General features: G+C 44.3%; 1 protein-coding gene across 2 annotated transcripts in view; it reads right to left on the bottom strand.

The window, feature by feature from the left end:
* Positions 1 to 12,649, bottom strand: part of SLC41A3 (solute carrier family 41 member 3) — a 205,900-nt gene that overhangs the window by 144,425 nt on the left and 48,826 nt on the right. For both annotated transcript variants that reach the window (XM_056860143.1, XM_056860151.1), the window contains 3 exons: positions 8,489 to 8,623; positions 6,130 to 6,278; positions 1,917 to 2,337 (listed from right to left, as the gene is read on the bottom strand). In XM_056860143.1, coding sequence (XP_056716121.1) covers positions 2,152 to 2,337; positions 6,130 to 6,278; positions 8,489 to 8,623 — 470 coding nt within the window. In that variant the 3' untranslated portion in view covers positions 1,917 to 2,151. The remainder of the gene's footprint in view (positions 1 to 1,916; positions 2,338 to 6,129; positions 6,279 to 8,488; positions 8,624 to 12,649) is intronic.

Raw genomic sequence — 12,649 nt, 5'->3', positions numbered from 1 at the left:
AGCCCAATCTACTCCCTCATGCATGCTCTGCCACCGGGAGCCGCCAGCCTCTTTCCCCCTCCCTCTCGCTGCTCAACAGCCGACAGTTGGCGAGAGGAGGTCCAAAGGGCGCTGCAGCGCCGCTGTAAGCCATGGCGCCAGGAACACCCTCTGGGAGGGCCGCCCTGCGCCCCACTTCTGCAGCAGGGCCCCGGAGCTCCCGAGGGCCACAAAAAATGTCCTCGGGGGCCGCATACGGCCCCCGGGCCTGAGGTTCCCCACCCCTGCCTTAAGGGATGAGGCTAATACAAACCCTCCTGCCCTCACACCTGGATATTCTGTGAAGTTGATAAATGTGTGTGTGTGTGTGTGTGTGTGTGTGTGTGTGTGTGTAAAGTGCCGTCAAGTCGCAGCCAACTTATGGCGACCCCTTTTTTGGGGGGGTTTTCATGGCAAGAGACTAACAGAGGTGGTTTGCCAGTGCCTTCCTCTGCACAGCAACCCTGGTATTCCTTGGTGGTCTCCCATCCAAATACTAACCAGGGCCGATAGGGCACATTATATCAAGAATCTCTTGAGAAAAGAGGACAAACTACAGTTGAACCACATGAAAAGTTAGTGGTGCCACAAAAATATAGAATGGACCTGTTGAAGGTGGCACAAGCCAACTGAGCGTGCCAACTCTGCTTTTCTTTCTCTGGGATTTTGGGACATTTCCTGGCCACACCAGAGTGTCCTCTGCTGCCTTTTCATTATCTCCTTGGGACCTCTGGAAGCTCTGCCTAAAGGTCTCCTACACTGAATCTCCGGATCATCTAAACAGACAACGTACTTAGCTCAGCAGACAGAATAGGTAAAACTTCTTCTCTGTTCAGTCCTTTTCTCTCAAAACTCCGCTCCCCCCTTTTAAATCCCCTTCTCCCCCATTCCTCCTTGTGGCTATTTTCTGGCACAGAATTCCCACTCAGATGGAAGCTTGGCTCTCTTTTACTTTGTTTCCTCTCATGTCACTCTTCATACGTACATCCTTCTGAACTCAACAACTTCAGTGTTCTTAAGCTTGAGTACCTTTTCAATTCCCATACACCTGTATTCCCCTAAATAAACTCTAACTCTTGCTTTGGGAAAGATCTGGTTATTTTGTGGTTACTGGTGGCCTTTTAGGGGCACTTTGAGCTTGCTTGCACAATATCCAGAGGGAGATCCTTAAATCACATGTTCTGCTCCCCCGAAATGGCAAGTGTGTCAGTTTTCCAAGCTAGTCAAGCTGTGGAGACGGGAAGAATTTTCCCCCTAACACTGAGCTTAATTCCCCCAGATTGGTTGCAGTTCTGGGCAAGTGTCCTGAACCCAAGTTAGAGAGTCCACACATGTCAAAGAATACACGTGAAAGGGAGCACGTGTGGTAACAGAGGGCAGTGAGGCACTTTTTGGCCCTCTACAAGGAAACACCAGAGTGGTACATCATGAATTCACAGGGGATCTCCCAAAGAAGTATGAAGGAGAAGATCAGTCTGTCTTTTGTGTCGCTCACTGTTGAATGGAAATGCAGCGCTGCTGTGTACAGAAAGTCACAGAAACAGCTGAGCAGCTGCACATTTCTGTTTACCAAGTGAACATGGCAAGTCTCACGTTAGCATGAGCCACTGACTTTAAAGACGAATGGAGTCAGAAATGTCTGATCGGCAAATACAACCTAAAGTACTAGAACTAGTGGACACCTTATACATGGGGGTGGAAACAGATTTAAAGAAAGCCATTGACTGGTCCTCCGAGGACCTGCCCAGTTTGGAACGTCTTCATCTAGGACATTATCTAAGACCCACTGAGAGAAATGGATATGGCCTCCCATAAATGTTGATTTCAGCCCAAGGCCTATCTGACCAGGCCCTTATCGTAACACTTCTTAACCAGATGGGGCTGGCTTGAGTCCCAACTTCACAACTTTTCATTGCGAAACATGGCCGCAGTCCACATTGATGCTACTTCATTGGTATTTTTCATTGGTATCACTTCATTGGTATTTTCAAACAACACAACTATGCAATGTTGAGGTCAAAGAGGACGGATATCCGCTATCCTTTTAATACCCTGTTGGACCGTGTTAAAAGCACCATAGTGAATGTCTCACTTGTCAGAGTGGTGGGCAGGGCAACGTTGTAGAAGTCTCTTTTAGTTTCCCAGTTTCATCTGCGGTCCATTGATGATCCAAACCAAGAGGAAGCAAAGTGCTAGCAATCCAGTGCCTAGGAGGTCTCCCAGCGCAGTGAGGTAGGGGATGGAGAAGTTATCAGGATCTAGTCCCTTTCGCCACATCAGCCGCACGATCAGGTCAGCCACGTAGAGCAGGATTCCCACCTTCAACCAAAAAAAAAAAAAAACCCAACACACATCAGTCATCATGTGCTACTAGCAATGCCTTCCTCTGAGCCAGGTCAGCTACAGCACTGAACTTCCTAACAATATCCTAAAGAACTTTGGTCATTTCCACATCAAACACCTGCTTTATATTTTCTCCGTTGCCGCCCGACTGTTGCTTCCCTCTTCTTTTTTGTCATTGTTTCTAAGTTGTTGAGCCAGGCTTTCCTTTGTACACTGGTACTGGTGAAGGATTGCATTTCTGCTACATCAGCACTGTGGTCACCTCGGAGCTGGCTATGTGCCCCCCCCTTCCACATGCTATATCGACACAGCAGGATAATGGGAGGTAGTGTTCCCAGGGCTACAGCATGTTCCTTCTCTAGAACTGGGGTTGCATTTTAAACATCCCAGCTCCCCTTTAAAAAAAGCACACACACAAGTAAATCTCCAGAGGCTTGCTAGGCCCCCTATTTTTTTAAAAAACAAGGGGAATAGAACTCTCTCATTCACCCTCTCCCCCATCCTGTCTCAACGCCCATACCCCTAATTCCCCCGGTACAGGAATGTCATCCCCACCCCCCCCACAGTTTGAAATTCAGTGTTCCAATAGCTAGGATCCTGTCTTACCTCACCCCCCTTCCAGCCGTTCTGGCAGTTCCTGGTCCCCCAGATATTCAAGAATTGTGTTTGTATGCGAGTGAATGAGATCGACAACCCTTCACCCCCTCCTACTTTGTAACTGATCTCCCTTTGTCTGATCAGCTGGGAGCTGCCCACTGTGTGTGTGCATACAGTGCTGTTAAGTCACAGATTAACTTTTGTAACTGACCTTTGGCCACACACAATACATTTGAACCTGAACTTGACGTATGGCCAGCAAGAAGCAGAGGTGGTCTGCCTTTGCCTTCCTCTGCACAGTCTGCCTCGGTGGTCTCCTTTCCAAGTACCGACCCTGCTTAGCTTCCGAGATCTGATGAGATTGGGCTACACCATGCTGCCTTCCCTCCCAACTGCCCATTAAGTTAAAGTGAAAGTGAAAAGGACATTTCATAGCTAAGCATGCCATTCTACTGTAAGACAAGACTCTAGCAATACTGATTCTATAACCTTAGGCAGATGAGAGGGAGGGCATCTCGGGCATCTTCTGGGCATGTCGTAGGGTTCACTGGGTTTTTTGGGGGGCAGGTAGTTGTGAATTTCCTGCACTGTGCAGGGGATTGGACTAGATGACCCTGCTGGTCCCTTCCAACTCTATGATTGTACCCTGCCCTGCCCCCAAACGCATTTTGGACAATCTACTACAGCAGAATATTGATGTCACAAGGATGACTTCCCAATTGCAGCTCTGATCTGGATTTTCCCTGCCTCCAGGGCATCTCTGATGACAGCGGATCATGCAATTGCTCCCTTCATTCCTACTGAGCACTGATTTTGTGCCCAGAAAGTGGGCATGGGGGGGGGGGGCTGCGCACCAGAAAGACACCTCTTTTGGCCAGCGGGGATTGGTGCAGTCTCAGCTCACCAGCCATGGGCTCATCGGGCTGCCGGCTCCCTCACTGCCACCACTTTTGCTTGCCCGACCACAAGGGGCTCGTTGGGCTGCCGGCTCCCTTGCTGCTGCCTCAGCCTGCCCGCCTTTACCACACACACAGACTTTTAAAATGGCACCCAGGCACAGTGCTCAAATTGACTCTAGGGAATGTACCATGAGCAAGCAAGGCAATGATTGGCTGCTTGTTTCAGGCCTTCTGACTGGTCACGACGGTTCATGCATGGTCTGACACTGGATTGCTGTATCATTGGCATGCACATTTTAAAACAAAAGGAATCACTGCTCAGCCAAAATGGTGAGGTGTGTAAAGCACTGCAAAATGGCACTGCAGATGGCCAAAACCCTAAATCAAGCCGTTTCAGGGGGGAAAAGATCAGGGCAAAAACAGGTTTCAGAAAGGGGGGGGAGTAGAAGAACGGGGGCAGCAAAGGATTGCTAACAGAGCTGTATGGAAACGAGCAAAAACCAGTAACAAAGGGAAATGAAACTGGAACGTTAAGGCTGTCTGAAAGGTTTTCTTTACTTTAAATGGCAGGTGCCGCCAGAGGAACAGCAGCGGCTCAGGGGGGAAAAGGAGTGGGTGGAAGCGGGGCATGTAGGAGAAGAATATTCACCATGCTCCTTCAAGTTTGTTGATGCTGCAGCTGTATATCAGCTTAATAAAACCACTTTGGTGGGCAGTACTACAGTGGTCTATCAACATGCACAGGAAGGCTTAAAAAAAACAGCAGGAAGAAGGAATAAAAAAATGGCAGCTGCTCTCAAAAAAAGAGGAAGGGGCTAGCAAGTGGGGCATGAAAGTTGCTGACTGTGGGCAGGACCTTTGAAAATCCATCAACATGTCTTTGGGACCGCCTCTCCTGGCATACCTTCCCCCCCCCGAAGAGTGTTGCGCTCTGCTGACAACAATCTGTTGATGGCCCCCGGCCCCAAGAGCATGCGACTGTCCTCGACTAGAACCAGAGCCTTTTTGGCCCTGGCTCCGGCCCGGTGGAACGCTCTGCCTTATAACGTCAGGGCCCTGCGGGACCTGAGAGAGTTCTGCAGGGGCTGTAAGACAGAGCTATTCCACCAGGCTTACAACTGAGGGCAGCCACAGGTGATATCAATGCTGGCCTCCCTACTCTTCCCCCCTTTACTATACGTTATGGGGGGGATAGCCAACTGGTTGCCTTGTTTGGCATTTCTTGCTGCAGCGGGCACTACTATATGGTGACCATCTTTTTAATAATTTAGGAATGGTATCAATATTTTTAAATGTTCTGAATGTTCTATTGTTCTATTCTGTTTTGATGTTGTCACCAGCCCTGAGCCCAGCCTTGGCCAGGGAGGGCGGGTTAGAAATGTGAAAAACAAATAAATAAATGGGGGGGCGGCAAGGAGGGCAGCTGCTGCCCCTGTGGCATTCAGAGAGGGTGGCAGAACTGCCTCTCCAGCTAGGCACAGAGAGAGGCAGTTCTGCTGCCCTCTCTGCATGCCACAAGGGTGGTGGTGCTGCCCTCCTTGCCCCCCCCCCCCAGTTATGGCCCTGCCTATCAAAATGTACACGCTCCCTCCAAAATACTTCAGGAGCAATCCATCCAAAAATATCAGGGCGAAGGTCATTTGAGGAAAAAAAATGGGGAAAAGTTAGGATGAAAGGGGCACAGCAACAGCCAGTAAACGATACTATCCGAAAGGTGTGGGAAAATCTGATGCAGTCAAGAAGCCAATCAGCAGCAAAAACTCCATGCTGCAACGCCCTTTATCATATATCCAGGGTGGGGACTACAAGAGACTGTCCTAAAGGACAGAAATATAAAAGCAAAAAGAGCTGCACTATCGTTTTGCTCCCTCTAATGGTCAATTTGATATAAAACAAATTTAAATCCAGTGTGTATCCCTGCAGATTTAAACTGCAGGTTTTTAATGCTAGATTTAATCTTGTGTTATACTGAATTGAGCACTAGAGGGAGCAAAACACACGCGGAACTGAAAACCCATCTCGAAGAAACAGGAATTTAGAAGCAAGGAAAATGAGAATGCGGAAAAGCCCAGAGATGATGAAATAAGTAGACCTTACCTGCTGGGAGAGGTAAGGCTAAGAGGTCACTTCACTGAAAAGGAATTTTGGTTTTTTTCCCTATTTCCTGTCTCCTTTTCTTAAGCAAATTAATGTATCCAAAGCTCAGTGGGCTGACCCACTTTGGAACACGCTGAAGATCCAAATTTAATTCCAAACGTTTGTTTCTAGTTACCTGCAGGAAAGCAGCTATCAGGTAAAATGACACAAAACTGAAGGTAAGAGCTATGTGGCCTCCCTGTAGGACATGAATGGTGTACAGGAACACCAGGTGCCCTGGGATCACCAACAGGATTAGGACCCGAGCCGACTTGGAATTGACCCCTGCAGAGGATAAAGATCAACGTAAGTAACAGTGACAGTTATACTTAGAAGGCCAACTTTCTCTACTACTTAAGGGAGACTCAAACCAGCTTACGATCACCTTCCTTTCCCCTCCCCACAACAGACACCCTGTGAGGTAGGTGGGGCTGAGAGAGTGTGACTGGCCCATGGTCACAAATCCAGTTCACCAGATTAGCCTCCGCCGCTCATGTGGAGGGGTGGGGAATCAAACCCGGTTCTTCAGATTAGAGCTCACCGCTCCAAACCACCGCTCTTAACCACTACACTACACTGGCTCTCTTAGAATAAGACTTTCTCTGTAACAGTATCATACATATTGAAGTGATTGTGTGCTCAGTGGTGTGAGTGGCTCAGATAGCTGGCAACTGATCTCTAAAGGCACTATGAAACCCTTCAAAAAGGATCCATCATGACAATACGACGTGAATGCTCCCATGTGAATGCTCCTTTATGTGACTTCCCACAATGTCCTTATTCACTTGGTAAGATGTTCCTCCATGGCTCCCCACAAGAATTGGGAGATTTTCTCTATATCACATTATACAGGGAGCCAGCGTGGTGTAGTGGTTAAGAGCAGTGGTTTGGAGCGGTGAACTCTAATCTGGAGAACTGGGTTTGATTCCCCACTCGTCCACATGAGTGGCAGAGGCTAATCTGGTGAACTGGATTTGTTTCCCCACTCCTACACATGAAAGCCAGTTGGGTGGCCTTGGGCAAGTTACAGCTCTGTTAGAGCTCTCTCAGACCCACCTACCTCACAGGGTGTCTGTTGTGGGGAGGGGAAGGAAAGGTGATTGTAAGCCGGTTTGAGTCTCCCTTAAGTAGTAGAGAAAGTCGGCATATAAAAACCAACTTCTTCTTCTTCATTAGTACACTTTATATAATGGGAGAGGGGAAGGAGAGGTCAACTGTTTTCTAAATGCCATAGGAGAGCATTTACCGCTATCGTAGAAATGCACTCCTGTGGTTTCTGCAAGGTTCCCAAGGGTTTAAAAAATGTCCTTGTTTAGACTAATGACCCCAGGTCCCATGGTCACAGCAGGATCCTGATTCAATTGTACAAACTGATTTAACCGGAATCAAAATCATGCCTCACATTTTGCAAACTGCTAGCTCAATCATGAGTCTGTGTGTTTACAAATGGTTCGCCATGCCCTCCTCCTTCCTCTGTCTTACGCAGAGTGGTCTGCAACTACCCCAGCTGCTCTCTTGGCTGAACTCACCGCTCATGTGCTATCTAGGCTTTCCATTGGCTTCATTCAGTTTTCGTTAGCTAACTTACTCTTATCAGTGGCTACTTGTAGGGTATCGGCTTTCAAGCAAAAAAAAAAAAGGGAGGGGAAGAAAGACTTGGCTTTTCACTTTAACTTGTCTCACTATTACACCACAAAAGCCAGTGGCAGGACACTTGGTAGATGGATAGATGGAATCACATTCTAGCTGTATCTGAAGAAGTGAGCTGTGGCTCATGAAAGCTCATGCCCTGCCAGAAATTTTGTAAGTCTTTAAGGCACTACTGGACTCCTACTCTTTTCTACTGCTTGATTTGTAACCGTGTGTGCTGGTGGATCAGTAGCCTTCCTGTACCCCAAGAAGCCAATGTTCAGAGCCCAATGGCAGATGCTAGGGAGAAGACCCAACCCTGAGTTATTTCTGAAGAACTGATGAATGGTGTAACAGACAGCCTATCTCCAGCAGAAGAGAATGAGGGACACTTAATCTTCCCTCCGCCATTAAAGTACTGCCATGTGTGAATCTCAGTTGTTCTTCCCCCAACATGTGATAAACACATACCCACTAGGCTGGGGTTTAACAAAGCTGGGGGAGGGGTCAGTGGCATGCGGCGGGTCAGGAAGGGATAAGCACCCCTCCTCTGCTGCTATGCTCAAAATGTGTTTCAGCTGTTTGGCAGCAACTTCGGTTTCCAGGTCAGGAGCAGATGCAGAATGTTTGGCTCCAGACTCCCAAATATAGGAGAACAGTTTTTCCTTGTGGATTCAAAGGTTTTTGTTTTTGTTTCCCAAAGAACTGATGAAAAATGCTCTGGTGCTACAGCTCTTTTCAATGAGTACATGATAACTTAACAGTGGCGCATCCCCAAGTTTGCCTTCTCGTTGATTCTAACAGAATCTCACAAAAACTTCAGTCTCCCATGGTGGTTGGAAAGGACTTAAAAGCTGGTTTCGTACCTGAAGCAAAGAAGGTGGTACATGGGTTAGGCCACTGCTGTCTCATCTTGTATGGCAAGACACCAGGCATGCTCCAGAAATGAAGAAAGGTAGAAATGCGGCTGGCCTGGATGGCTACCAAATTACCACCAACACCTGCAATTAAAGAAAAACCTTGTGCTAATTAGAGTAGGTAGCAAAAATTATAGCACTGTGGCTAAATGAAATATGACAAGTCTTATTTTATATAAACAACATTGTTACATTTTAACAAAGAAGAACATACAATTACAACAAGAGAATCCACCAACAGAAGGATTCCTACGTGTCCTGAGACAAGCTAACCATGAAACACAATCAAGTACAATATGAGTCCTGTATAATAACGTCATAAAGATGAACAGCACAAAAATCCCAATCTGTGGGAAAGCGAATGGCGAGAAGGGCATCCAGTGTAATGACCCATTTCACATCACGGTTTCTTCAGTCGCCAGTACATTCGCTCATCAGTCTTAAGCTGCACTTAGCGCTGGAAGATGCACCTGAATACAGTTACATGATGTGTAATATTCAAATCACTGAGTAAATGTGCACATCATTAAATCTACGGACTATTAGTCCGACTAATCTACTGATCTATTTAGAGCAGCATCCTGTTTCACATAGTGGCCAACCAACCGGTTGCCCTGAAGGCCAACAAACAGGGCACAGAGGCCAAGGCTTCCCCTGATGTTGCCTCCAGGCACTGATATTCAGAGAGTCGTCTTAGAAATTTCCATAGACCACATCACCTGAGTATGCAAACTCCTTCCAACATCCAAAGCAGCACTGAGAGACAGGAGATCAATGTTACAGAGCTACAACAACAGTGACTCATGCAAGAGCTACTTCACCTGTGTTGCAGGTGAAGGTTTTTGGTCCAGACTCTGCCTGGGAGGTGCATAAGTCCACTTGGCCAGATTACAAAGTCATGCTCAAAACTTGCAGTACAGTATCAAGGGTAGCTTCAAGAGATAGGGAAGGGCTGCATGAATGGGAAGTGTACCAGGAAGGTAGATGGCAACTCGATTCTCTGTCTTCACAGAAGTTTTTTACACACATGCACATAGACATTACAGAAGCTGTCACTGATGAGGCTATCAGAGTGTACTTAGTCAAGGGGCTGAGGCTCAGTTTGCAGAGCATCTGCTTGGCGTGCAGAAGGTCCCAGTTAAAGGGACTAGGCAAGTAGGTGATGTGAAAGACCTCTGCCTGAGACCCTGGAGAGCCCCTGCCGGTTTGAGTAGACAATACTTTGCTAGACAATAGACTTTGATGGAACAAGGGTCTGAATCAGTATAAAGCAGCTTCATGTGTTCAAGTACCCTTCAATCATGCCAGGATTAAGCTCTCCTCTTCACACTACATCAAACTGCAGTGCTGGTTTCTCCGTTGTTTTTCTTTTCCTTTTTTTTAATTGAACATTTTTTTTCATTAATAAGTAGATATACAGAGGGGAAAAATAGGGAAAGGGAAGATTATATTATTTACATATCATTTTGTTGGTATCTAACTATCTCTGCCCCTCTTTATAATACCGTCTTCCATATTTTCTTAACATAACAGTAATTTGATTTGACTAGATCTTTTATCTGGTGCTTTTAATATATTCATAAAAGGATTTCCATCTCTCATGATTCTGTTTTCGTGTATTATCTTTCATATATTCTGTTAATTGTGCCATAGTAATATATTCTAGGGACTCATCTATCCATGTTTGAAGTTTTGGGATCTTGTTTGTTTTCCAAAGTGATGCCAGGACTACTCTCGCCGCTGTTACAAGATATCTTAATAAGATCTGTTGGTCCTCATTCATGGTACCTGGTGATTTATTCAGAAGAAAGAGTTTGGGATCATATTTTATGTTCTGTCCTACGATGCCTTCGAGGTTCTTATGATTTCCCCCCCAATATTTCTGCACGACTTCACATGTCCACCAACAGTGGAAAAAAGTGCCTCTGATTTTATGACATTTCCAACAGAGTCCCGAAGATTTGCTGTTCATATTCTGAATATTGCTAGGAGTTATATACCATCTGTGCAGCATCTTAAGGCAATTTTCCTGAATACTTTGACATAAAGTAAACTTAGAATTTTTCCGAAAGATCTGTTCCCATTCTTCTATCGTTATTGTTTCATTTAAGTTCTCCATCCATTTGATTTGGCAGACTTTAACTTGTTCTTCCTCTGTATCGAACGATATTAGGAGTTTATAGATCTTTCCTAAAAGATGTTGTACTGGTTTGCTCATTAGTTGTTCAAATTCCGTCTCTTTTCTGATTTTACCTCTGAATGTACAGTCCTCCTTGAATCTCGACATTAGTTGATGATATGTCATCCAAGACATCTGTGGGTGGTCTTCCTGAATTTCCATTAATGTTTTAAATGTTCCATCTTTTTTATTATGTCTCCATATCTAATGGATCCATACTTTTTTCTATCCATTATAGAACCATAAACACTGAATGGAGCCATCATTAATGGGGGATTGGGACTTAGTCTTGATTTTAATTTCTTCCACACAGTAATCATGTTGTCCACAATCGGGTGATCTCTCTTTTCTTCCAGCTGTTTCTTGGGATTTCCCCCCCATAAAATTTGATGTGGTCCCACTTGCCAGTCAGTTAGTTCTAATTTAGTACTCTTATTGTTTGGATGAATTATCCAGTCCTTAATCCAAACCAAAGTTGCTGCATGATGACATAGTTTTAGATTTGGAAGAGCAAATCCTCCTCTTCTCTTGATATCCGTCATAATTTTGAACTTAATTTTTGGACGCTTTTTATCCCATATAAATTTGTTTATTTTTTGTTGCCAGGCGGATAGTAATTTATCAGTAATTTTTATTGGAATCATTTGAAATAGGAAATTTAACCTTGGTAACACATTCATTTTTAAAATAGCAATTTTACCCAGCCAAGAGACTCTTAGTTTTGACCACATGAAGATATTTTTTTCTATTTTGTTCCAGACCGCTTCGTAATTGTATTTAAATAAATCTGGATTGTTTTTGGTATAAATACTTCCGGGTATTTAATTGTTTTTTTGGATATGATACAGCTGGTTTGTGCCGCAATATTTACCTCTTCTTCTTGCGTTGAATTTTCTAGGAAAAAAGTTGTTTTTTATTTATTAAGCTTATAACCTGCCATTTCACCATATTTTTGTATATTGTCCATTAATTCTAATATACCTAATTGTGGCTGAGCAATTGTTAATAGGACATCATCTGAGTATCCTCTTATTTTAAACTCTTCTCCTTTTATTTGCAGTCCTATAATTTTTTTTATTTGATCTAATTCTGTTGGCTAATATTTCTAGTGTTAAATTGAACAGTATTGGGGATAAGGGGCAGCCTTGTCTAGTTCCTTTTCCAATGTTGATATTCTGCGTCAAATTTCCATTTATAAGTAGCTTGGCTCCCTGTTCCGAGTAAATGCTGGTAATCCATTTGAAAAAGTTTCCTTTATCGGTTATGCTACGTATTACTTGTAATATAAATTCCCAAGAAACATTATCGAAGGCTTTCTCTGCGTCTAAAAAGATGAAGGCACATTTTTCTTTTCTGCATTTGATCATTTCTCTTGCATTAATAATATATTCTCGTTCATGTGTCGTTTTGGAATAAATCCTGTTTGGTCTTCGTTGATTTATCAATGTTCGCAAGAATCCTCTGTGCAATTATTGAGGTAAACAGCTTGTAGTCAGTATTAAGCAGGTTTTATGTATCTCGTTCATTACATTTAACAGTTTAGGAGTTAGCTCTTCCTTAAAGCATTTATAATATTTAGCTGTCAGCCCATCTGGTCCTGGTGTCTTTCCCGTTTTTAAATTGTTGATTGCCAGTTGTATTTCTTCCGTTGAAATTTCTTGGTTTAATATTTCTTTTTCTTCGTTAGATAGGTCAAATGACTTTGTGCAATATATTTCTTAATTTCTTCTGTTCGTGCATTTTGTGTATTTTCCTTGTAAAGTTCTTTATAATAATTTGAAAAGCATTGGGATATTTCTTCTTCTTTGTATGTTATTTGTCCGTTTACTTTAGCAGATAGTATTGCTCTTTTCTGCTTTTCTTTATTAAGCAAGGATGCTAAATATTTACCCGGCTTATTTGCATGTGCAAAATGTTTTTGCTTCCTAAAC

This window comes from Euleptes europaea, chromosome 1 (genome assembly GCF_029931775.1).
Source record: "Euleptes europaea isolate rEulEur1 chromosome 1, rEulEur1.hap1, whole genome shotgun sequence".
Classification (NCBI taxonomy): domain Eukaryota; kingdom Metazoa; phylum Chordata; class Lepidosauria; order Squamata; family Sphaerodactylidae; genus Euleptes; species Euleptes europaea.
Note: the sequence above shows the minus strand (reverse complement) of the source record. Positions and strands in the feature narration are given on the sequence as shown.